The sequence below is a fragment of the Toxorhynchites rutilus genome, chromosome 3, assembly GCF_029784135.1.
Source record: "Toxorhynchites rutilus septentrionalis strain SRP chromosome 3, ASM2978413v1, whole genome shotgun sequence".
NCBI lineage: Eukaryota > Metazoa > Arthropoda > Insecta > Diptera > Culicidae > Toxorhynchites > Toxorhynchites rutilus.
Window position 1 is genome coordinate 141,699,630 of NC_073746.1, and position 27,707 is coordinate 141,727,336.

A 27,707-nucleotide genomic window follows, 5' to 3' on the forward strand; every position below is an offset into this window, starting at 1 on the left:
TGGCATCCCAGAATTTTATTTGTTTCGCTCAGAGAGGTCAGATATTTGTTTTGCTGCAGTCAGTACCGTATCTATAGATCTGATTTAACCTGACCTGTTGTTAGTGTATCAGGACATTCTGCCGAATTTGCAGGTATTTGATTTAGATTTGGTGAAACAGTTGATTGCATCCTGTAAAGTTTAGCATTTTTGTTTGTTTTGGTCGTAGTTGCTGCTGCTCTCTGCACTCTCAGTGTTAAATTGTTGCTCTGGCTCCGGCTCGGGCATATACCACGGCTTCTGAAATGGATATGCAGTTCGGTGACGATGACTCGCGGATAGATAGATGAAACACAAGACCCATATGATAGATATATTTTAGAGAAAATAAATAGATTTCATGAAATGAAAATAATTTCGGTGTGCTTATTCGTCCAATTGAGGAATAACAGACTCACTACCGCTTTCACAAAAAAAACTACTTGCAATTTGTCTTTCGTACTGTGAAAATTGAAGATAAATTGAATTTATTGATACATATAATACCATTACTATCGATTCTATACGACCCAAAAAAACACTTATTATTCCTCTTCCTTTTTTCATTTGTTTTCATGCACTGTCGACACCTCAAGACATGTCGACGATTGTCACCTAGAAATCCCAGTTCATGTGACAATCGTCACGTATATTTGAGAGCGGGAATAAAGTGAGAGTTCATTCAAGTGAGATTTCTCACGGCATACGCCTGGTGGAATCGCGTGACATAAGTGACAATTGTCATCTCACCTCACACGCCACGCAGAATAAGGCCGATTGATTTTTCTCTGAACCTCGTTTTAGCGAAAATCGATTAATTCGGATCGATTTCATTACACATCGGTCTTCCACGGATAAATTCTGATTATTTCTCGGTCGGATCCCACTTCTGAACTTTAGGCGGATCACGGAAATCAGAATAAAACAGACCGAATGGAAAAAAAAAACTACAGCAAAACGTTTATTGTTCTGTATGCTATGACCGTATGTAATATAATAAAGATCAGCTCACTGGTTGTCGAGCGACAGCGATGGCTGACGAAGATACACGAACTTAACTGACAGAATTAGTAGTATAGGGTGGTCGTGATATCCCGAGCAAAATTTTCCGTCTGCTACACTGAGAAGTTTATCGAACGTTTTCTACGAGCCGTCAAAGGGATCGTGAAGAATCACTATGTTGATGACTTTCTCGACAGTTTTGAAAGCGAAGAAATAGTGGCGCGTGTATCCCAAGAAATTGACTACATTCACCAGCAAGGATTAAGATCCGAAACTGGCTGTCGAACAGCTTGAGAGTGTTGAGTGAAATGAATGAGGAAGATCCGCAAGATAGCAAGAACTTTTGCTTGAACCCTACGGAAAGAAGTGATCGAGTTCTAGGAAAGCTATGGCTGACTGCGTTCGATGAGCTACAGTTTTCTATGAAACTGAAGGATGAGGGGCCTGATCACGAACGCCACTTCACGGTGAAAACGAAATGAAGTGAGTACAACTTTATTACGTACACTACGTGAGTGATAAAATGTGATAAAAATCGTACCTTTGCACGAAAAGCGTTTGCAGTTGGAGGAGAATAAATATTTGCAGTATCAGATGCAGCTGCTGCAGTAAAAAACAAAAAATTTACTTCAAAATGGGACGGATAACTGATCCTAAGGATGGAGACGATGATGCGAAATCGACTCAGGGCGATAGTGACGAGTAATGCATCACATTTTTTTCGTTTTACTAAATAAAAGCTAAATATTTAAATGAATATTATTTCTAATTCTACATTTTTTTTGAAGAAAAATTTTGTATAAATGCTATTCTTACATATTGCTTGGAAATCCATATTTGATCCTTGATCATTTACTAAGGAGTTTGATTGCAAATAAAAAATGCATGATATCAGGCTGCATATTTATTTACATGAAGTAAAGACTACATTGTAGAGAGAATGGAAAAAATGTATTTGTTGTATCAATGCATAAACATAGTTTTGCTGTTTATGAGCACTACTTATGATTTCAACTCTTATTCTCGGGCCTTATTATGGTTTACACGACACGGTGTAAACAAAATGTAGTGAGTACAACCTTATTACGAACACTGCGTGAGTGAGGAAGTATGAAAAAGTTCATGCGAAGTGTAAACTTGGCATTTCATTACTTCGTTTTCACCGTGAAGTGACGTTCGTGATCAGGCCCGAGATTCAGCTTGTGATTGACAGTGCAGAACGCCCTACCAAAAGTCAACTCTTGAAGGGCCCGATGGGCATCTTCGATCCGCTAGGTCTTCTAAGTGTATTCCTGGTCCATGGCAAGATTCTTCTCCAAGACATATGGCGAGCTGGCTTGCAGTGGGACGAGAAAATACCGGAGGACATTTTCGACCGGTGGAATAGGTGGACAGAAGATCAGTGACCGAAGATCAATGACTTACGGATTCCACGATGCTACTTTACCGATGCATCCGTTGATACCTACAAACATCTTCAACTACACGTTTTCGTTGATGCAAGTGAAGCTGCGTTCTCCGCCATGGCCTACTTTAGAGTGGTGAAACCTGGAGGAGAAGCTGAGTGCACGTTAAGGTGGGACCAGAATGCCGCGTTATGCGTCACGTTGGAACAGTTGTGCTTTGACAGTTTATTTTAAATATGTGTGTTTCCGTATAGTCGCCCACAATGATGCGTCGCGCCATTAGCATCGTTGTGCTAAAGGCTGACGTTTGTTCTAAACTGCTTGCGTCGAATATGTCAATGTGTTGTTTTTAAAAACATTCAGCTGATGCCATGGACACAACAAGAAAAAGATTTTCCCACGATCTGAAATTCGTTGAAAATGGAGTGTGAAACAAATCTAGTTGAATTTGTGAAAACAAACGAGTGCTTCAGGTCGAAGGAACATTGACTGTGTGAAACCAGCCACACGATTTCTATCTCTATTTGGACTGATATACCAAATGCACTGAAACAAGGAGGTAGATTACAGTTGAACATTTTTTAAATATTAGGGCATCTTATTTGATTTGTTTTTATGCTTTTATTTTGTGGTGGAAGTGTTGAAACGAAAGTGGAAGAGCCGTTACGTGATAGATATTCGCGGAATAAATGTGCTCCAAGTATAGGATTGACACCGATTGCAGCATCATCAAGGCAGTATTTTGAAGCATTAAAGATTTTGTAAACACTTGTCAGCAAATGAAGGTGAATAAAAGAAATAGCTATAATGATATTCAATGTCTTAAATATATATTTTTTATATTGTAGGACTGCCAGCAACTACGACCCTGAACGATCAGTTCTCAGCACAAAAATATTGATCTTCGCGACATTAAGCTGATGGTGAAAACAATGCATGCAGCAAAACCTCCGAGACATGATTCATTCGCAAAAAAAACCTTGATGAAATAACCATACCGTTATTCATCTGCATGAGACTGTTGACCTCAGTGAGTCCTAAAATGATCACAATTGTTGAGGAATGAAAAAAAAACGCCATGTTGTCGATTTTTTAATTTTTTATTCATAGTTATCTAATTTAATTATCTATTACATAACCGGTGAGTGTGTCACGTAGCTGATACGAAGCCTTATTGGGATTGTTCTTATTTATATTTCTACTGCTGACAAATCCATAAAAAGTATAACTTGAGCACACCATACTCTCAAATTCATAGAACTTTCACAACCCTCTTCACTTATGAAGTTGTGAAGCGCCGTTGCGATTTTCTCCACCAGATGCATCAAAGTCAGGACATAATCGCGGTCTCTTTGTCGCATCAGCATACCAAAAATCCTATTCGCGTTTCTAGTTCCAAAGGCAAATTCACAATCTACGGTAGTCAGTGTCTCGCATATTATTTCAGGTAGTACGATGACGGCTGCTCTCCGATGTCGGTTCAGTCTTTTTCAGTTCCAATTTTTAAACTAGCTGTGATCTGCATACATAGAATTATTGAAATTAAATAAAAGATTCACTAGTTAATTGAATTTGTTGAGTGTTTTACTTTGTTTTTGTTTACGTAAAAAGTGGCGATGCGAACGCTACATTGTGATTACGAATCAACAGACTGCGTCAGGCAAACGCTTTAGTACAAAACGCAAGCAATGACAGCTGATGAGAAGCGACGCACAACGCGGCATTCTGTTTCCACCTTTAGTTGCATCCAAAACGAAGGTTGCGCCGCTGAAACCGCTTTCGATTCCACACCTCGAGCTGCAAGCAGCAGTGCTGGGGAGCCGTTTGATAACGTCAGTCCTGGAGAGTCACACCGTTGAAGCGAAACAGTGTACTCTCTGGAGTGATTCCGCAACGGTGCTGGCCTGGCTAAGGTCCGATCATCGACGATACAAGCAGTATGTAGCTTGTCATGTTGGAGAGCTGCTATGAACAACGGATGTTGCACAATGGCGATGGGTTCCTGGCAAATTGAACCCTGCGGACGCAGCCACAAAATGGGGGAAGAATCCGTGTTCTGAGGCTACCGATATTTGGTTCAAAGGACCAGAATTCCTTCGGCAGCATGAGGAGAACTGGCCAAAGCAAGCAAAAACTCCAATCCATACAGAAGAGAAACTTCGGCCGTGTTACGTGATCCATGAATCGATAATTCCGGAGATGATTGTAGAATTATCTCGTTTCTCCAAGTGGTCACGTCATACGTTCCCCGTTTTGTGGATAATTGCAGATACCGATGTCGAGAAGAGAGGCCGAAAATGTAACTGACACAGGATGAACTGAAAAAGGCGAAGAATACATTGATGCGGATGGTGCAGTGGCAGGCATATCCCGATGAAATGATTGCACTGTCAAGGGGCCAAACGGAGCTGGCGAAATCAAGCAGTCTGTACCAAAAGTCACCGACCTTGGATGAATACGGAGTGCTACAGATTGACGGAAGAATTGGAGCTGCACCACATACTCGCTTCGACACAAGGTATCCAGTGATCCTCCCGAGAAAACATCAGGTTACAGAGTTGATCGTGGACGACTTCCACCGTGCTTTTCGGCACGCTAATTCCGAAACGGTGGTCAATGAAATTCGACAGCATTATACAGTAACTCGACTAAGAACGCTTGTGAAGTGGGTTGTCGTCATATGTCAGTGGTGCAAATTAGTAAAGGCGACACCGAAAATTCCACGAATGGGACCACTCCCTGCGGCTAGATTGGCATCATTAACACGGCCGTTTACTTATACCGGTATTGACTTGTTCGGTCCGCTGATGGTAAAAGTGGGAAGGAGCGCTGTAAAACGATGGATTTGCCGTTTTACGTGCTGTTTTTTACGACTACTCGTGCTGTCCACGTTGAAGTTACCTACAGCCTCTCTACCCCTTCTAGTGTGAAGTGCATCACGCGTTTTGTTAGACGTCGCCGCTCGCCGGCGGAAATTTATACCTACAACGGCATGAATTTCACGTGCGCGGAGCGTCGGCAAACAAACGAATTTGAACATTTGAACAAATTTGAAAATACACGGCGAACTGGCGGAAACGTTCACGAATACAGATACAAAGATTTAGAAACATATAAAAAGAACATTTGGATATAGTGGCTGCATTGTTTTTGGCTAGTGATCCTTTGTTATATTATTTCTATTAAATAAGCAGTGTTAGCGTGGATTACTACAATTGAAGTTTGTTGCATAAACATTTAACAAACAAAATGTTAATTTATTTCCGTGAATTAGGAAAAGGAAATAAGAGGAATTTAAACGAAAAATCACGAATACCTATTTGCCAGTTGTTCGCACCAGAATGAGCGACGCTACCCTACTCGCAGCAGCAGTAGAAGAAATGGACTGTGTCCACCAACAAAAGGATGATTGGCAAATTGTTTTATCTTCTTGTATCTCTCCCTTACGTAACTTTGCTGCAATATTGGACCTTCTGCCTATTGTCTTTTGTTTTGCCTCCTATATAAACCCGTCTGCATTATATATGAAATAGACTAAGTTTTGAATTGTTTGAAGAAGCACGTGCGTTTTTATTCTCGTTCAATTCCCCGCAAGTTTACCGGTCGTTTATACGCCTTTATATAACGATTTTCCGCGCTTTTCTTGGACCTCACGCTTATACCAGTAAAAACACCGAAAAGTGTGAGTAGAAAATATTTGAATTGTAACTAGAATTAATATGAACATAATTTCCAGTTTAAAGCTGTGCTAAACGATAAATTCGTTTGTGCTACTCAGAACCCGGTGTTCGAAGATTTTCCACTGCTCGCCACAACATCAATAAATATGGCATATGACCTCACAAGACACATTGACTGATGACATTGATTCCGGTGATGGTGAACCTCCCTTGGAGGAGTTGACTTCCTTTCTCGTTTGATCTCGTTTGCGCTCAAAACAAACCCATTCCAGGTTCCACTAATCGTTGAACACCTCCCAGTTCATGGTACGATAGCCAGTGTTCCAAGATTCATGTAGATAACTCGGATACATTTAAAGCTTTTCGGATATTTTGACCCATTGACAATTTTTAAAAATCAATTCAAAATTTTGACCAAAGGGAAAGAACGTGTATATTGTCGAATTTTCGTGGGTGGTTTGTCACGCGAAACATGAATGAAAAATTATGAAAAGTGGCTCGAAACATGAGAAATATGAAGCAAAGCGAGAAACATTCACATCGATGTATTTTCTATTTTGCAAAAGTTTGTTTCGATTCCGCACCCGTGCAAAAAATTGTTCGAGATATACCACAAGATATGTGCGATTTTGATTTTCGAGTATTCGATGGTAAAATTCCCTCTTGCTCTTCTTTCATGTAACAATCCTGCTTCAGGGGCGAAATAGAATGAACTTGCTTAAAACCTCCCTGATGGGGCGGAACATTGCTTGTTTAATTTACGTAATAAGTTTCTGAAGCATGGATAAGAGTGAATAGAAAGTGTGGATGAAAGTCGAAATCAACGAACTGATTCAAAAATGGCGCTTCACTGCTGTTTCTTCGAGCAGCGAGATGATGCACAGTGTACAGTCATTTTATTCTGCGACGAGCTTTGTGTTGGAGAGGAAAGGACCAGCATGAAAGACGCTACCGTCAGAATAGTTAGCATAAAAACTAAATAATACTACTGTTTTGGATGCTTTTATTATAATAAAATATTAAGTAATGTAACTAGTTGTACTGGTACATAAATAGTTGTAACAAATAAGTAATCATCACATTGCGCTCATGATATAAATGTATTTTGTAATCTCTCAACAAGCTTATTGAATTATCAGCCCAACGCTTGCATGCTATTTTTGAGTTGCACAAGCGATTGTTTGACCACATTCGCAAGAATGCCTTCCGGCGAAGATGGATCTTCCCATTCCAATATTCCTCCACATTCTTCCAGCAACGCAGCTGCCTTCTTCAGTTCTTCCTTCAAAGGGACACCAGCTAGATTACCTCGTGTATACGCCGACTGAGCTAGTAGTACGAGCGGCGCATGTATCTCGTAAAGGATCATCGCACGAGCACGGGATTTACCCGGCTCGAATACGTTCAATACTTTCATAATATCCCTACAAAGATCGACTTTACGCTCCAGTAGAATATCCGGGAGTTCCTGCATCTCATAACCCGGAATTCTACCATACAATTCGATGAGACTGTGTCGTATAGAAGTATTGATGAAGTGGAGGGGATGCAGCACACTTTTATATTTCTTGAAGACTCTCTCAAAGTTTTCCAGTCGTTCTGGGCCATATTCCATGTAGGCCAACTCATCCAGTTCAGTTTGCATCACATTAACAGCTTTCTGTACTAAGGCGCCTTTAGTATTGAAATCACAATGGGTACATTTCCAATCTGCCTCGTCGTCTGAAATGTGGAAAGCGGATTGTTAAGAGTAGTTTTGAGAATATATCCAGCTTCTCATCACTTACTCAATGGATCGAGCGATTCGATAAGACCGTTATCACATTTCTGGCATTTGAGTGAACTGAAATGAGTACCTAGCTCGGTAGGGTCCAAGCAGCGAGCACACCGACAGGAGAAGTATTTTCCATATTTTAGAGCTTGCTGCCTAGTACTAGTTCCACTCAACGTGTACGTGTAGGATGTGTACAATTTTTCTCCTTCCGGAACATCGATTGCCGTTCTTGCTATCAATCTGAAACGAAAGAGAGAATAGGTTCGATGAAAGGTATTTCACACTACCGAAATAACTTATATTTATTTCGAATCATTGAATCAGATTTCCGATTGAATCAGGTACAATTGATTTAGCAAATATAGGAGAGATATGCACTATAATAACATGAAAAATCATTGAGAAGCTCTATTGCCGGTGCCAAGTCCGGAAATGAGCAGCGTTGGAGTTAATTGCCCCAATCTCTGTAAAATAATGTGGGTAATCGTGCCGAGCGATGAATAGTCGAGGGGGTTTAAAATATACTCTGATGCTAGCGGAACCTGTGAGGGGCCAGGGCACACTCCACATTATTTTGCTCTTACTGTGTCTCAGCACACTAAGCCTTGACCTTAAGGGCCCAGCCACTAGCAGAGCCTCAAGTAGCGTTAGAGCGACTAGATTGTGGATTTTTTGAACCCCAAGCCCCAATCAAACAGTCGAACACAGATCTGCGACCTAGTTTGACCAGAAATGAATTATAAAAAATTAGTCGAAAATATTGAGTACAAGGAGACAGACGTTCGGCACCGATATCAGTATCACCTCAGCATAGTGGCCAAGAAATTAGACAGATCCCATATCTCAATTGCTAGAAACAAATACAATGGAGCAATGCGAAGTACACCCTCAAAGGCATTGGAGGCTATCTTCACCCGGTTCCTTTGAACCAATATGTTCAGCTAGAGGCTAAAAAAAAGCGCTCTAAAGCTTAAAAGATGGAAAAAAAATACTAGACGGGGACAAAACTGGTCACTTGAGCATCTTGAATCTTTTACCCATTGGACCAGACAGAGTGATCGAATATTCTCGCTCAGTATGAGATAAAGGCGGCCCCAACGTTCGTAATGGTTCAATCATGTTCTACACTGATGGGTCGAAAATGGGAATCAGAACAGGTGCTGGAGTGTATGGTCCCAGAACAAAAATCTCTGTGGCTATGGGAAACTGGCCAACAGTTTTTCAGGCAGAAATAGCTGCAATAAAGGGTGTGTCATATCAAATTGCATCACGGAAAAAACGCTGTAGAAATTTAATTTTTAGGAATTATATCTTCAGCTTTCGCTTATAATCAGATAGGAGTGTATAGATCACGTTGGCCATGCTTCACTGTCAATTTTTCGTAAATTTGGAAAAATGTTGTCGAACGAAAAAGAGCGTCATGAATTAATCCTGTGCACTCATTTCGAGAATCCGGAGTTGTCACATCGGGACATGGGTAAGATGCTGGGAATCGTTCAATCCACGGTCAGCAGAGTACTAAAACGATACTTCGAGAACCTAACCATCGACCGGAAGGTGAAGAACGGCAAAAATGGATGCTCCGTCAGTGAAAAAGATCACAAGCGCGTAGTTAAGCAGTTTAGACGTGATCCGAGAAGTTCGGTCCGGGATGTCGCCAATAAGCTGAATTTGTCAAGTTCATTCGTCCAGCGGACCAAGCAGCAGGAGGGCCTGCGTACATACAAGGTTCAGAAGGCTCATAACCGTGACGAAAGGCAAAACATGGTGGGGAAGACGCGAGCCCGGAAGCTGTACACCGAAATGCTGACGAAGCCGCATTGCCTGGTAATGGACGACGAAACCTACGTCAAAGCGGACTTTCGTCAGCTGCCGGGCCTATTGTTCTTCTCCGCAGAGGACAAATTCAGCGTTCCGGAGGAGATTCGCAAGCAGAAACTATCCAAGTTTGCCAAAAAGTACATGGTGTGGCAAGCGATCTGCTCTTGCGGAAAGCGGAGCGCCCCCTTCGTAATGACCGGCACGGTAAACGGGCAGGTTTACCTTAAGGAGTGCCTACAGAAGCGCTTACTACCACTATTAAAGCAACACGAGGGCCCGACCATCTTCTGGCCGGATCTCGCTTCGTGCCACTATTCAAAGGACGTGTTGGAGTGGTACGAAGCCAACGGGGTCACCTTCGTGCCAAAGGAAATGAACCCGCCCAACGCGCCGGAGCTTCGCCCAATAGAGAAATATTGGGCGATTATGAAGCAGGCCCTCCGGAAGAACCCAAAAGTTGTCAAATCGGAGGCGGACTTCAAGAGAAAATGTATTTCTGTTAAAAAAAAACTACAACCTGACGTTGTACAGAACCTTATGGACGGGGTAAAGAGGAAGGTGCGAGCATACGGGCTTGGGCTCGAAGTATGAATAAAAAGAAAATGCCAAAAGTTGTTTAATAGTTTTTATTTTACTTGAGCTTGAGCTTGAGCTTGAGCTTGGGTAGACTGCACAATTCGTAGTTGCTCTCCGTGATTGACCTGAAACAACCAAATTGCACAAAAAACACTCAGAATGACGCTTGGGACTAGCAAATCATTCTCGTTGTGCAATTTCTGATGATTCGAGCTTTAAATGGTCAACAACGACGGTGGTCAATAACGTTAGTGACTCGGTTTTGTAAGCGCGGAAACAACTACTCGGCGAAACGAAAACTCGAAAATCAAATGCGTTTCGTAGAGAATAAAGATGTTATAGGGTGGCCTGAAAAGGTCTCCTCTGCGATATATTGGACTGATAATGTTCTTTGTGCCTAGTCGCACGTAATTCATCTTCATTGCATCACACGGAGGTAACCTTTGGGCAATCTTAGAAGGCAACCGAGAAAGCTCCTTCCATATATATCGAATTGGCAAAATATTTTAAATGCTAATCTATAAAGGCAACCAAGAAAACTCTTCTAAAATAGATTGGATCGGCGATATATTTTTTTGTTAATCGCGCTCTATAAGGTAGGGATATAGAAGAAGGTACACAAAAAGAGCTTTCCACAGTAATAAGGACCCAACCACACAAACAGAGCAACGTAAACGCGCACAAAACCGCTAGAATCACACGTCCCTGTATAAAAACTTTTGTGCGATGATGTTTTATTTGCAAATACGCAAATAGCGACGAGCCGACAAGACTACAAGTGGTGTCACCAACACACATAGGCAGATACTGGACGTTGTTTGATGTTACTACACAGCCAAGTTTATCACGATGCAAATACGCACACACTAGTACCAAACATGCCAAACAGACGTCCGACATGGCACGCATACACTGTTGTCGCTTGAAGTGAGAAAGAAAAGGATGAAAAACTTCTTGGCAGTAAACTTTACACTACTGCCACAGAAATTCTATATGTGAGAATTCACTTGTACAGCACTTGTGTCGTTCTTGAAAGTGCGCTGATCAACGAATCACCTTTCCGCATGGACGGATTTGCACACTTTTTTGGGTCACTTTCACCATGAGAACCGTTCTGAGCTCTTTCCCATTCTTTCATAATCGTGATATCTTCACTTAGAACACGATTTGATATTGACACTGCGAAGACTAAATTTCAATGCATATACAAAAACACACACACGGCAATTACGCAGAAAAATGAGAAACATGTTGTAACACGAAACCAAACGAGAAACTAATACTCTCCGCCGCACACTGCACTGCACTTTTGTACGGCATTTTCCGCAAATATCCAGGAAATCTGAACAAATTCAACAGGATTTCAATGTAGCGATGAAAAAAGCGCACTTTTATATAACACTAGTGCATCTTTTATTGAAACGCCTAAAAATTTCATCGAAACAACAGCGACACTCAAAGGAAAAACACGGAGCGCGAACGAGCACGTCCAATCGGCACCGTTGCTCAACCCGAACCTTGTTTAATAGTTTTTATTTTACTGTCTAAAATGTCATTATGCAAAGACAGTCTCGAAACTGGTAGCGAACAAACAACATCAATGTTGCACCGAGAGACTGCCCTTCGCTAAAATTTCCACAACTCTGTCGAATCGAACAACACTAAACAATTATGAAGCAGGCGCTGTGCAAGAAATCTGGTATTGCCCAAAATGAAGTAGGAACAGATGACAATAGGAACTATCTAAGAAAAAAAGCTGATTTACTATCGAAAAGTAGGGAAATCATTAAAAGAAAAATTCACGTACTTGTTCACAACAAAAAAAGGCTATTCAGCTTCCTAAATTCACTTCCACCCCCATGCACAAAATGAAGGTCATGGAAAAAAAAATGATTGACTTTAATTTTTTTTTGTGACCATCATGTTGAGAAACAAAACAAATTGGTTTTGATGTCCGAAGAGAAAAAAATGTGAAATTGAATGAAATTGTACAGAAAAAGCAGATAAAATGGAAAAAAAGCTTTTGATTTTTCGAAGATCGATTCTGCGCTACCGATTTAATTAGTGGATCGATCTCTTTGCCGTTTGAAAAATCGATTCAAAAAGATCGATCTTTTTATGAAGCCACACAGATGAAATACAAATTTCTGCACAACTCGAGAACTAATCAAGCAAACCAAACCAAATTTGGCATGTGGAGGTTTTAGGATGCAATAAGTGTTTCTATGGTGTTTCGATACTCCTTTCCCCTCTCTCAGGGTGGATTATCATACAAACGAAAAACAAATTTCTGCATAACTCGAAAACTAATCAAGAAAATGGAGCCAAATTTGGCATGTGAAGATTTTAGGGGGCACGAAATGTTGCTGTGGAGAATAGACACTCCTCCCCTCTCTCTAAGGGAAGAAGAGGGGAGAGGTCTGTCTTTATTCTATCATATTTTCTGTATCATACATTTATTCCATGTAACGGAGAAACATGTTGAAAACTCTTGAACGAGAATTGTGTCTGAGAATAATCTGATATTATAATGATGAGTTTTGGTAGAAGTACCAGGAATTTTATAGTAAAAGGTAAATTCAACGGGGTCGATTAGAAGATCAATCAATGAACAGTTCTACGATTGGACTCATGAACTTGCGCTTAGTAAGAAAACGTGAATGTTCGAAGGTATTGATAACAAAAAACAGATTTTGGGCGGGATGAAGTTTGTCGGGTCAGCTAGTATATCTATATAATTAAATATATATAGCTAGCTAGTATATCTATATAATTAAAAATGGAATCTCTGCCCGTAGATCAATATAGTCAAGAGTAGAATCGGAAAACTTTGAAGGATGATCGGAAAATTGAATTCCCCTATGTTCGAAAATAACATCATGATAAGCGTTGTTAGTCAATTCGATGTTCGCGCTAATGAAATTGATATTTGTTCGAAGGTGGAAATGGATTTCCAGGCGAAATAATGCACTCCTATATCTTCTTTTTATATAAATAAACATGAAAGGCCAAATGTGTTGCTTGCTAAGCGCAAAACCCGAAGAAGGAATGGTACGATTCGAGCCGTATTTATTTTGTTGTATTTGTACCTGCCATAGAAAAATTTTCGGAAAACTCTTACATATGTTTTATGTTTGTTGAACTCCCATATATTCTACAATTACATCACGATAAGCGTTGTTAGTCCGTTTGATGTTCGCGCTGATGAAATTGATCTTTGTTTGAAAGTGGAAATCGATTCTCAGGCGAAATAACGGTAATAAGAATGAAAGGGCAACTGTATTGGTTATCAATTGAAGAGTTCTTCGATTGGACCCACGAACGTTCGCTTAGTAAAAAAACGTGAATATTTGAAAGTATTTATATAAAAAAAAACAATTTTGGGCGGGACGAAGTTCGCCGGGTCAGCTATTTAGGAATAAAAATGGAGTTTTGTTATGTAGCGACCACGGCTAAACACACCTTCCCCCACCCCACTAAGTCAGATCAAGTAACGCAACCTCGACTCCCCGACTCCTCTCGTGTTACGAATTTTTACACGCCTAATTACGCGGCATCGCTATCATTGATTATTTGTATTAGGATTTATTGTTTTCGCAGAAGCTGTATATTAACCTGTTCATTGTATAGATTCAATAAATTTATCTCCCTTTGAAACAAAATGAATAACTTAGTGAATGACAGCTTCAGCCACGAGCAGTTGATTTAAAGTAGGCCCATTTAGCGAACGACTACTGTAGGGGTAAATATTCTCAAGTGTAGAAACGTGATGGGTGTGTATATCAACTATTAAAGGTGAAGGTGGAAGCTAGCCATTGTAGTAGTATAGGTAAACCCACGAGTAAAAATGGGGTAATAGTGTTTGTGGGAGAAGAGTAAAGCAAACGTAAACAGATCAATTCACTTATCAGACTGTGTGACGCTTCATTAACACGAGTCTTTGAATACATTTGAAAGAAAATAACAATTCAATACTAAAGTAAAATGTATGAACGATATGTTCCGATGAACAATTGCAAATATTAATATATATAGAAGATGCATTTGCATATGAAGTAAAATTCTGATTATACGCGAGCGTAACATGAGCAAATTTATAACACATGCGAATTGGGGCTGTAAAGAAACCCACTGATCTGGCCACATTGTTTGGGGCAAAAGCCGGTCTAGCGGGAATTGACACCGTTGATAGGTAGGAAGAATAGAGCAAGACGGGTCTATGGTACTAGGTGAGGCCGTTTCGTCACTAAGTTGGTTAGGGGAGCGGTATATGAAAACAGTACGGAAGAAAGCAGAAGGGGAATTTTTTCCTTGAAGTGTGAAAGAGACAGACTGATCACGAGCGAGCTTGGGCATAAGCGTATTGTGTTTTGTTTACAAACAAAACACAGTAGACTTCCAAGATGGCTGAAGAGTGGTTTTAGCAAGTTGGCCAACCTTAGGATATACTTCTACTCGCCTTGGAATAGAGTAGAAGGGAGATACACAGAATCAAAACAAAAACAAATCGAATAGCAGGTGAATTGGAAGTGAAAATAAAATTGAGAATAAATTGGTGTATTTTTCTGGAAATTATCAGTAATGAGGGCGGCAGTAGTAGAAATATTGTCAATAAATTCAGGAATAATAGCACGGTAACAAAATACAGTGATAATTATATCAGCAACCTGATCGAACGCAATCTTTCCGAATTTAGGTTACACCGAGCCGAATAAAAAGTGGAAATCAATTCACTAGTAACAATAAACTAGAGAAATAGTAAACTACTAAAAGTTTACTGGTAAGTTGATGTCACTTACTTATCACTGTTTTGGGTAATAATAATTGACATTATATGCAGGCTAGTGTTTGAGTACGAATTGATCGAATCGTTGTAGGAGGAAAAAAGGAGAAACTATCTTTGTAAGTAGGAAACTAGAACGATATTGTTATTAAGTTATGTTATATTGAAACTTAATTACATTTGCAGTTTGAGCTGCTGAAATTTGCTGCTACAAAACGGTAGTGTATTCCCTACAATCCGAACAGGGGCTCTTTTGGTATTAACAAGTTCTTCCGCATAGTAACTCGATGTTGATAATTTCTTAATATTTTCCTTCGTTGATCGTATTGTTTTCACATATTCACGTTGGAGAGCCTTAACCCTTCTCTTCGTTGGCCGAGGCATTTTGATTGAATGTAATACTTTTCCGTTTACTGTTTTTGAAAGCATAGGCAGCCGTGGCAGTGTTCCGAGCTCTGCAATACAATTTGCTTAACCAATGTTAAAGTTGCTAAAACTTACATTATAGACCCTTAAAACGTAAAAATAATAATTGTATTGATATCAACACAACTTTATTCTATTGATTTTCATGACATGAAACGCTATGACTCAAGAATAACATTTTATTGAGTGATTTTTATAGCTGTTTCGATGTCTGGCATCAGTGCCGAAAAAATTACGATACTTTCACCAATACAAACAAAACCATTGCCGGAGATTGAAAAATCAAAATTTAACTTTCAGAGCACTTGCTCGAGTTTGCCGACGTTTTTCACTATACAGTGCGACAGCAGATGAAAATTTAACATCATGTGAGTTATCGTTTAGAATTTGGTTGATATTACTTGATGGGAAGTGTGCGAAAACGATTATTTTCTTCACACTGTTTCGCAAAATTAATGATTTTCGGGCGAGGGGTGAGGGAGGGAGATGAAAGAAATGAGCGCCATTGTGGCTAGCTTCCATCTTCACCTTAATGCAGTATTCTAGTCTAGAAATTTGAAAAAACAATTTGTTCCCTACATATTTCTGTAGTTTAGGTTTAGGTTTAGTTATTCAAGAATATACCCTAGAAATGATTTATCGAAAATCCTATTATTTACCGAGTTTGAGCCATTTTAGTTACTAACCTGGTACGGCCATAACAATTAACTTCGAACGCGTTTTTCTCGAAACTAGTTTTTTTTTCAAACTGGCGTACACGATATCTCAAGTTCTACTGAACCGATTCATGTCGAATTTATATGGATTCAATCTGCAGTTATTTCTCTATGGCATAAACCTCTAAAAAACTAATATTTTTTAAATTTTACTATTTTTAAAAAATCGGGAAACGTAAGAAAAAACGTTTCAAACCGCATTTTGTTTTTCAAACGGCCGCCATTTTTTCAAAAAAGATGTTTTTGACTTGTCCGAGGTTCATGCGATATGCGGCATCTTTACTGATTCAGAATCTGTTCGATTTTTTTTGTTTCAGATAAACAGAAAACCTGGAATAGTGTACGCCATGGAACAACTTTTTTTTAACACTCTCACTTCATCAGCTCTTAACTGTTCTAGTCATGAATGTGTTTCCTTCGTTCAATTTTTTTTATTGTTAAATGATAAATGAACAAATAATGATATAATGGATAGTAAAAATATTCTTTGTTTTATTTTTACGGAGCTCGAAAAAACGTCCGAAATTCGTGTCTCTACACTAGAATACCCCCTTAAAGTTAAATTTTACGATCATACAACCATGAAATGCAACATCTCTCTCCCTGTTTCATGACTATGAAATTATTTGAGCTGAACAAAAAGTCTATAAATCAGACAAAGGGGCTAATAACTGAAATGGCGAATGATCGAAACTACAAGCTACTAGCTCTAATGGAGGCGCGTTGAAATAACTGAATAAGGAGATTGTAGTTCAAAGCAGTATTCCGGAATGCAATCTCCTATTAATATAAACAGACGAAACGAATCTAATCCGTTCCCACAATACAAGGTATTTCCCGAATTCAACGTGGCTATTTTTAGCAACAGTGCACGATGTAGATTTTTTTCAATAGATGGTTCGGTATTAATATTCGAAGAAGAAACATGCAAACTGTGTGCTTCCAATATGGTAAATTTCAAAGTATGTTTAGTCGTTAGAGCGACTGCAAACAAACAAAAGCTATTATTCGTCTTTAATCTTACCTATATTCATGACTGGGATGAATCGAATGTACTACATTGGGCACGCAAGAATGTGCCATTATTGCTAGCTTAGGGTACAATCCACGCACAGCGTATCCGTTACAGGTACGAGCTTCAAACGCGTTCACCTCGAGAATACCAATCACCTGTTGGATTAGTTCTTCCGAGAAACGATCCTCCAACCCACAGGGACCACGCAAATAAGCGACAACGTTGTTTTGGTCTGCATTCCAAGTCATGGAATCCTTTCGCACGTCATGATGATACTCCATCACACTTATTTCATCATTCCACCGATCCGGATGGCTCTCCTTCTCCAATAATACACGCAGAGGTGTTATGCAATCCAATTGAATACAGCTGGCGGTGGAATCTTCGACATTTTGGAATTTGACCTTGTGTTTCACAAATAGGGCACATTCCTTTTTGTGGTACACAATATCATCCTGCTTGGAAACACATTCTTCACACAAAGGCCACCCACAGTGCGAACACTTAGGTCCGGTGACTCCTCCATCCACTGGGCAGCAGCACTCCAAACACACCGGTGGGTTTTCCACTTTTGGACCGATCGCGAATGGTTTTTCTTCGAAAAGCATCTCTCCAGCCTTCAAATCTTTCGCTGCCACTCCATATCGACCTAGCTCGGGGTTTTCCTTCACTTTGAATGTTTTATCCATAATTGTAAGAATTTGTTTTAAGCGTGAGTTTCTAAATTGTGGCTTTGGGTTTGAAAAAACTGATTATCAGAAAATGTTTCGCTCCGAATTTATATAAACGCGCCCGTGGTTCACTCTTTAAGTTCTAGAAAGGCATTGCGAACAATTCTTCGCGAACATAATCATTTCGCCCATCCGCGACTATTTTTAAAATCGGAACGAATCTTATTTTTAGCATGGATACATGATTACCGTCCCGACGGGAAAGTCTTGAAATCTGGTCAATCGAAGATTCGTTGTAAAATTCAGATTTTTACATGTAATATGTTTACTTTGAAGTGATTCAGTACTTCTCATATTGAGCTATCATATATATTTTCATCGAGATGTTTCTCTCGAATTGTGATTGACATGTTCAAACGGGAAACTATGAGCAAATATTATCGATAGACGTCAGCTGATCACCAAAACTGCTCTATAATAATAAAAAGGTTGTTTGTTTTAAAATGTATATAGTGTGGTAACAGTTTCATTTGGGGGTTCGATATCCCTAGGATTTTTTGTATTGTCTTAGCGCTTCAAAAAATTCCACGTTTTTCTACATCCTCCCAGATCTCGTGATTATTGTCACACATTGTCAATCACAGGATAATATAATCGTGCAACAGCACAGCTGTTATGAACGCAGGACGGTAAACAAATACTACCCATCTAGAATTTATCAGTTGAAGAGATAACTGTTTAGAAAACAGAATAATTCTCTTAAGATGTGATTTAAATTCTCTTGAGATGTGATTTAAATTCTCTAAAGATGTGAATTGAAGTGATTACAAAACGAAAAAAACATTATCAAGCCGAATTCGCTTCACCGAGAAAACTGTAACGAATGCTAGAATAAGCTTACAGTAATCACATTGGAAAGTATTAAGTACAATTCACACCCAAAGTCAGTATCGTTTTTGGGACGATAGATCGAAAAGTTATTCTAGTGCAGTAGAATTATTTGGTTTCATGCGTGGTGATTCGAAATACAGTCTATCGCAAAATTGAGTGTACAAATACTACTTGACGATACTTTCCATTTATTTGGTACAAAATATTTTTAATACATTGATTCTTATGATGCATATTTATTACTCACACATTTAACTAGCTGTATGTGCAATAAAATTCTGAGAAAAAATTACGGCTAATTGTTTATTCCTGAAAATTGAAAACAATCTCTTTTCTAGGCATCGCAAAATGGAGTGTACACCTCAAATTTCTCCGAACAAATTAGTCTTGTAAGTAAGTTTCTTTGCGAATTAGCGCACTTTTTTTCATCAGTGATTGGTGTCAACACTTAACCATTGATTAGGCAGTGTTGGTTTTTGTTTTTTATTGATGTCTAAATTTTTTTATGGCATGTTAAAGGAAAGAAATAGATATTGTTACACGTACAATGATAATAAGTATGAATTGTCGGTGAAGAATAGCAGCTGCTGTCGGAAGAACCCACTCTACAGTAAAATAAATCATAAACAATCGGAAATACAAAGGAAAATCTCCCGGTAGAAAACGCAAACGGATCCTATCTTCTGTAATTGTTCGAACATTGCGAAAGAACCTTACAACAAACATTCCTAAATTGACTACCGAAGTAGCCGGCATCATTAGGAGTACTGTTTGCGCAGACACTGTCCGGAGAGCAGCATACAGGAACAACCTGAGAGGTCGTGTTGGCCGTGAAAAGTATTACAACTCAAAGATGAATATGAAAAAAAACGATTACAGTTTGTTGCAGCATATATAAACAGACCTAAGGAGTTCTGGAACAAGGTCTTTTATACGGATGAGCCGAGACCCAATATCTTTGAATCGAATGGAAGACAGATAACGTGGAGGAAACCAGGATCGGTGCTTCAGATTCAGCATTTGGTTATCACAGTAAAACACGGCGGCGATAGTCAGATGATGCATGGTACATTGGCGGCTTCTGGAACTGGAACCATGGTGTTAATCGATTCGGCGATGTACAAGATGGCTTAATTGATCTTCCTGAAACGTAACATGCAGTCTCCCGTTCAGAAATTCGGTCTCCCTCCCACTTTCCTACTTACTTCTTACTACTTTCAACAGAATAATGACCCGAAGCAAACAGACTTCGTGGTGCTGGAATGCCTGTTCTATAATTTCACAATCAACTCAAAACACCTCCGAAATCACCGAACTTGAACACTATTGAGTATATATGGTGGGAAATCAAGAACCATCCATCCATCAAAATCCAGGGAACGAAGCGTAACTCACAACGACAATTACGGAGATCTGGGAGGTACTTCCGTCTACGGTGACCAAAAATCTCGTCTCGGTGCTTGCAGGAAGTACTGGACGCCAAAGGGGGGTCATATCAAATACTATGGGATTGATTTTTGTTATCTATTAACATCTCTGAACTGATTTCAATTTTCGTTTCAAGAATAACTTGAACTGTACACTCAATTTTGCAACGTCTTAATTGAAGATTTTTTGTTTGTATTTTAAACATGAAGTAGAAATGTAACCATTTCAATTTTTTCTTATCACTACATGAGATCAAAATGGATCGATGTTACGGTAAACATAAGTCGCATTTTATTATTTATCTTTTAACCCCGAAAAACTCAACAATAACAAACCAGCATGAGTTGTATACTCAATTTAGCGATTGACTGCATATTTTTTATTATTTCTTAACACCATATGATCGGTGTTAAGTCAGAGGGGACCAAGTCACAAAAATGAAAATTTCGAGTTATTAATTACATTTGGTTAGGCATTATGTAAGCTACATACCACGATTACAGTTTGCTAAAGCATATATAAACAGACCTAAGGAGTTCTGGAACAAGGTCTTTTATACGGATGAGCCGAGACCCAATATCTTTGAATCGAATGGAAGACAGATAACGTGGAGGAACCCAGGATCGGTGCTTCAGATTCAGTTATCAGATAACAGATCGAAATTGTTATGATTGGTTAACGAAAATACTTCATAGTATGCAGTCAGAGCGAACCATGTACCATTTACCATGGCGAAATGGCTCTATATCATGTGCAGACAGAGTGGACCATGTTGTAGTCATTTGTATATTCAATTTAAACAATATCCAAGCGCCGAATTCAAACCAACATAACATTTTCTTGAAGCTAATAGATACCTTGTTGAAATGTGCTTGAACCCGTTAGTCTAAAATGTGCACATTCTGAGTATATTAAAAAATAAACTTGGTCCACTCCGATTGAACAGATCAGTGAAAATGCTAGTCTTCAGTGTGAATGATCGCAAAATGATTCTGTTGACGAATACTGTCTAAGATGATTGAAAATGGGAAGTTTATGCTTAACATGTTTGCCGTGCAATCCTATTCATGCCAGCAGTAGATGGCAGAGACTATTATGCTGAACGCAAACAAATGTTTATGCAGCTTCAAACTCACAATCCTTCTCGCTCGAATTTTCATAGCAGAATGGCACACTTTGACTCACAACTGTTAATTGATTGAGAAATATTTCAAAATTGTTCAGTCATAGTGAGCCAACTCTTTAAAAATGCTTCATTTGGTTCAGTCAGAGTGGACCATGTACGTATAGGCAGCCAAATAACTGCCTTTTTTGCATGATACATGATGTTTTTTTTCAACTATCATACGTCAAAGTATTGCCAGAGTAGCTAACATTTCTGAGAAAAGTATTGAATGAAAAAATTAAATGCTTTGAAAATTGCAGAGCATTAAACTTTATGTTCTTTTTTCTCGAAATCATAAAAATGTCACATGGTCCGGTCTGACTTAACACCGACCATATGAATATGCCCTCTATGCCAAATTTCCCATAAAATAAAGTAATATAACACATTATGCAAATGTTCGAAACAAATCCGAAGGATATGATACATCTTATATGGTCACAAGAATTTCCTTTGGATTCGGATTCAACGGCAATCGTTGTCTGGATTTCTAATTTTCGTTAAGTCCGGAGTAGTTTATTCTCAAGGAAAATTTTTGTGGTGCTGTCATAACCTTCAATTTTGCCTCAACTATTTTGCAGATTTGCACCATATTACTTTATTTAATAGAGAACTACATAAAAGTAGATAAACGCCATCTTGATACTCTTGTAAATATTTGTTCAATCCAATCAGAGCTGGTGATTTAACAATTTTAGAGGTATTCCACCAAAAATTTTAAAGATGCATTGATGGCACAATGACGTGACATTGAAATACAATTGGTGGACCATTAAACACGATTTAAAAAAAAACTCATAACAAGTGTTTGCGAGCGATGGGTACTTGAAGAGAGAAATTCCACACAATTTGAACAAAACCAAAAAGCTGCTCTTGAGATAAAATGTCCTGTACATACATCAACGAAAAGTTAACCAGTAAATTAACAAGTACGCCAAACCACCGAATCTCAACGTCGAAATTTTCTCACGTCTCTACGTCGACTGATGGGCCTTATGCTATAACTCAAATTATTACCAGAAATACGAATAAAGACTCGAGTACCAGCAACTCGAACAAGCCAATGCGGTTTTTGGAATTATTGAAAAGCTTTTTTGCATCACAAGAAATTCTGTAATCAATATGCGGCTCCATGTACATGTACAGAGGAGAAAAAATATTGAATATTGAGTCGAATATTGAAGAAAAAATATTCCATACAAGAAACACGAAATTGAAAAGCTGGTGCGCCTTCCGTGGTCAAGTAGTTATCATTAGACAAATCACTATAGAAGTTTTGGGTTTGATTCTCGCTCAGGCCACGATTTTTCATATAAACTAAACACTTTCTTGGGTCGTTCACATACCACATGGTCAATTATGAAGTAAGTAGAAATCCATGGGAAGGGGGAGGGGTTATAGATAAGTGTTCACTTGGACACATTTGTATCCAGAAATAAATAAAATTTGCTCTGCATTTTCAAGAATTTTAAAATTTTTCGCTCACCATGCGTATATCGTATTTATCAAGAGTGAAGATGCTTGAGTATTAGAGATGGGCAAACCGTTCACGAACGGTACGAAAGAACTAGTTCGCCGAAAAGAGTGAACGAACGGTCGTTCTTTTTCAAGAACGGTAGTTCTCCCCACGAACTGATTGCGAGCGAACGGTTTGTGAAGGAACTGATTCCGAAACAACGGTTTGTGAGTGAACTGTTTGAGAGTGAACTGTTTGTGAACGAACTGTTTGCGAGTGAACTGTATGGGAAAGAACTGATTGGGAGTGACCTACTTGAGAACGAACTGTTCGAGAACGAAGTGTTTGCGGGCAAATTGTTTGCGAACGAAAGAGTGCAGCTGAACTGATTTGCGCTGAACGGAGTGGATAAATAGCTCGAGAATGCTTGTAAGAAAAATAAAACGATATTGTTATTTACGAGCAAAATGCATGTAACGCAAGGTTTATTTTGTTGATGTATACTCAATTTTGGGTTAAAAATTAAATTAGATTTTCGTAGTTTTAAAGGCGAAGCTGTATATTTTCAATTTCATGTATTTTCTTCAATTCCGCGAAACATTCATATACTTCCTGATTATCAGAAAAAAAATTAGGGGAAGCTGGGGCGATTCAAGAATTAGGTAAACATAAAATCTCATAGTGAGGGCAAGTTGAGAAGAAAGTTTTTTCGTTGCTTTCAATCCATTGTTTGGCCTATTGCGTGTTCGGCCGATTACACATTATCCGGTTTCTGCCGGACCGGTTTGAAACCCAAATGGCAAATTTCGACCGTACCAACCTCTTCACGGCGCCGTGATGCAGCCGTCTACTGCGACTACAATGTCCGGTGACCGGACAAGCATTATTCGCGATCACAGTAGTATAGTATCGACGTCTGGTGGAGACATCAGTTTGGGGAGGCAAATCATCCTCTATAAGATTATTAGACCTCAAAACAGTTTTAAGTTACTCAATTTTTTAATGAAAATTTTTACTTCATGTTATTTTATTACTTCAAACACGAAGTACTGACTTTTACTTAACCATTTTTGTATAATTTTCTTGATATTTTCACTAAAACTCATCATTATAATATAAAATCATTGTTAAACACAATTCTTGTTCAGGGGTTTTTCCTTACTTGCAAAAGAACGTGTTACTTTATTACATAACGAACATATTTCATCAGAAAATAATAATTTTCATTCATAATTTTTATTTTGTATGTGAGTTTATTACACCTGAAAATCCATTATAACTATCATTTCCCAAAAGCGGCGCACGAAGCTCTAAATATGCCATCAACATGAATTGACAGTTTTTTGTCATGCTGTTAATATTAGTGCAATTCAGGCAATTTTTCGTCTCATGTAATAGTATGTGTGCACTATTGACGTTTGTTTGTTGATTTTGAAACCAGTTGATAATTTGCAAGTGATGTGGATGCTGAAATTTTTATTTCACTTCTTCAACAACTACCAGTGCTGTGGAACTAATTCTGTGATGCAAATTTCTGCTCAAAGAGAAGCAATGGTCACAGGTGCACGATGTCATCATTGAGCATATTGCCACGGACTGTGTTATTAACGGTTAGTGGTGTTTTTCGACAAGCAGATCGAGTTATTTAATTAACCTCTATTTTTTGTTCACAGGCAACATTCCTTATTTGAAATTATTACTGAACGAGATCGGGGAGGTCAAACAAATCTCTTTGGGTATTCCAGTTTGACCTGACCCGGGACACGATCGACGACGAGACCGAGGCACTCAAGCCCAAACTGTCCTATATGTGCTCTGTGGTCAAAATGTTCCCATGCCCGACGGCAAAGCATCGGTTCTGTCAGAACGAAATTCCAGCTTATCTGATTCGGTCATTCTTTGCTCCGGATCCGCGTATTTATAGCTGTGATGCGAATTGGGCTCGAGAAGCTGCCATTGCCCCAGGATTACGTGCTCGAGGAATTGCGGCATATGTTGAGCGCGTTCTTGGACGAGGATCAGCGGAAGCAGCAATGGAATAGTGTTTGAACGAATTATGTTATTTTAATCGTAAAATTTTTTTCTGTAATAATGAAATAAAAAACACTCTAAAATGAATAGATGTGCATACATTCTCTTGTAAGTAAATTCCAAAATAATCACAGGAAGTGAACACATTATACATATAAATAAATAGTGCCTCTAGCGTGTGCGGCAACCACGAGCGTTCTCATATGTTTGTTCCTTGGAAAGTACATAAGGCCGATTGTTGGAGTGTAGCACACATGAGCATGATCAAAGTGAGACCAGGCCTCACGGACATTACGCACATCCTGCATCATAACGGCGTTCTTAACGTACCTATCGTGAATACTTCCGCCCCACTTCAGAATACGTTTACAAAAACTAACTCTAGTCCAGTTGCGGTTTACTCATTCATACGCATAATTATTTTGTTTCCAAGCATACACGAATAGCATGGCAACAGAGCGTGTGAAATAAATCATGCTATTCGTGTATGCTTGGAAACAAAATAATTATGCGTATGAATGAGTAAACCGCAACTGGACTAGAGTTAGTTTTTGTAAACGTATTCTGAAGTGGGGCGGAAGTATTCACGATAGGTACGTTAAGAACGCCGTTATGATGCAGGATGTGCGTAATGTCCGTGAGGCCTGGTCTCACTTTGATCATGCTCATGTGTGCTACACTCCAACAATCGGCCTTATGTACTTTCCAAGGAACAAACATATGAGAACGCTCGTGGTTGCCGCAGCAGCTATGGGTTTAAGATTTTCCGTCTGCAGTCAGCTGCAAGTAACCGGAATATTTGAAGCAATGTTTACCTGTCAAATCCACTTATAAATAAATGCATGTATGTATTTGTGAGAGATGTACGGTTTTGTGTAGCACGAGGATAATGTGTAATCGCCCTACGTGTTATCGTGATTGTTTATTAATTGATTGTTAGTAGAAATAGTTGCTGAATTTTTCCTCTGAATGAAATATGAAAAATTGCACATATTTTGTTCGCATTAAATTATTACTTATACTTTTGTCGTCCGATAAACATATGTTCACATACAGTTTGCGATTTTTAAAGAAGAAGCACCCTATCTTTCCCCACTAAATTTCAAATATATAAATCCCATACGTACACTATCCAATCCAACGATATCAATGAATAGCTGTCTATAGATGTTGGGTTCCAGCTAATATTTTATGTTGTTCTGAATACCGCTGAACGAAAGAGCGAAAGAACTGTTCAAAAAAACTGATTCACTTAGATGAACGGTTTGTGACTGAACCGTTCATCAAAATGAACTGTTTTGCCCATCTCTATTGAGTATACTGACCGGTCGAAAACTTATATTTTTTCCAGGTGCATGACGCGATTATCGCTATCTCACTCTACCTACCGTCACCGCCTATCACACTATCCCTCTGCTGTAAAAGTTCATCATCGACATCACGATATGTCAGATGGTGGTAAATTGGTAATTCGCGATGACGTCGACGTCTGGTGGCGACTTCAATTTAGAGCCATAATTTGGGTCCCAATATCGTTAGTATAATCTCTACCAGATTAGGAGACACGGAGCCGGTTTTCAAATTTTAAAATTTGAATGAAAATTTTCACATTATGTTATTTAATTATTAGAAACACGTATTTCTGACTTTCATTCCTCCATATGGTCATACAATTCCAACATTGTTGCTGATTTTTTTCTCTATAATATAAAATTGTCTTCATAAACAATTTTCGTATGAGACTTTTTCCCCACCTGCAAACAAAAATGTTTTTAATTTAAACAGAACACTAATTTGATATGGAAAAGCTAATTTTCATTCATAATTTTAATTTTGAAAACGTTCACTCCGACTGAAAATCAGCTGTTCTTTGACGCTCCCCTAAACTAGTAAATGAAGCTCACTGCCGTCAACGCGGATCGCTGTTTTGAACGTTTTGAAGAAAACAAATACTTCTGACGTGTGAGATGTTGGCACCAAGAACATGGTGGGTGCCATACGGCTGATTTTTTCCATGTGGTTCAACTTTTTCACTGGAATCTTTGTTATCTATTATTAGCAAGCTTTTTCCATTGTTAATAGAGGTAGTATCAGCGCGTTCCAACAGTTTTTACCCATCTGCGAATGCAGGATGGGCGCAGTTGTTCCGTGTGAGCCCATTCTATGTGGAAAGCATTAAGGTGCTATATTGTGCCAGGCACTTGGTGATTGGTAGGCTGACCAAATAGTTCATGATTGAAAACGGGACACATAAGCCAAAAAAACTAATGGACCCGGCGTACTTCGTCCCGCCCAAACTTAGTGTTTTTCTATTAATACATTTGAACATTCACAATTCTAACTAAGCGGCCTTTTCAAGGCTTAAGGCGAATGAACTTTGTAGATTAGAGTCTCTATAATAATAAATGAAAAGCAAAGTGTTATTCCACTTGAGGATGCATTACTATTTTCGATGCATAGCAACGAGGCACGAATACAAATTCCACCAACGCGAATTTCAATTGGACTGAAAACATCACTGTAGATCACATGTGAATTATTTTTCAGAGTTTTTCCATTTTTCTTCTAAATTTTCCAATAGTCTCGCCTTAGCATCTACGGGCAAAGACGAACACAATAAAATGAATCAACTCAAATCTAACAAATCGTTCTCAAGACTTGAAGTAATTTGGAGATTCATTTTCAGCTATAGAAAGTGCGTTATTCCACCTGAATGCTATTGCCATTTTCACACCGATGGAACACGAAGTTCAATTCCGTCAACACGATTTGCTATTGGATTAACAACACCTTCAATAACATCACTACAGAACATTGATTCAACTGGGAATTCAATTACTTTAAATTT

General features: G+C 38.8%; 1 protein-coding gene and 2 long non-coding RNA genes across 5 annotated transcripts; 2 read left to right on the forward strand and 1 right to left on the reverse strand.

The window, feature by feature from the left end:
* Nucleotides 1–7,106: 7,106 nt before the first annotated feature.
* LOC129776638 (SET domain-containing protein SmydA-8-like) lies at nucleotides 7,107–18,027 on the reverse strand. Its single transcript, XM_055782386.1, has 3 exons — nucleotides 17,227–18,027; nucleotides 7,894–8,120; nucleotides 7,107–7,828 (listed from the first exon to the last, which is right to left on the reverse strand). The coding sequence occupies exons 1-3, from the start codon at nucleotides 17,904–17,906 to the stop codon at nucleotides 7,242–7,244; spliced, it is 1,494 nt and encodes a 497-aa protein (XP_055638361.1). The 5' UTR covers nucleotides 17,907–18,027; the 3' UTR covers nucleotides 7,107–7,241.
* LOC129776640 (uncharacterized) lies at nucleotides 14,775–27,197 on the forward strand. Of its 3 annotated transcripts, XR_008743134.1 has the most exons (5): nucleotides 14,775–14,911; nucleotides 14,974–15,057; nucleotides 15,118–15,179; nucleotides 15,247–15,278; nucleotides 16,520–16,670. It is a non-coding gene; the product is annotated as an uncharacterized LOC129776640 (long non-coding RNA). The 3 variants fall into 3 exon arrangements; XR_008743135.1 differs by lacking the exons at nucleotides 15,247–15,278; nucleotides 16,520–16,670 and adding an exon at nucleotides 26,211–27,197; XR_008743133.1 differs by lacking the exon at nucleotides 15,247–15,278.
* Nucleotides 24,114–24,946, forward strand: LOC129776641 (uncharacterized). Its single transcript, XR_008743136.1, has 2 exons — nucleotides 24,114–24,438; nucleotides 24,502–24,946. It is a non-coding gene; the product is annotated as an uncharacterized LOC129776641 (long non-coding RNA).
* Nucleotides 27,198–27,707: the final 510 nt, after the last annotated feature.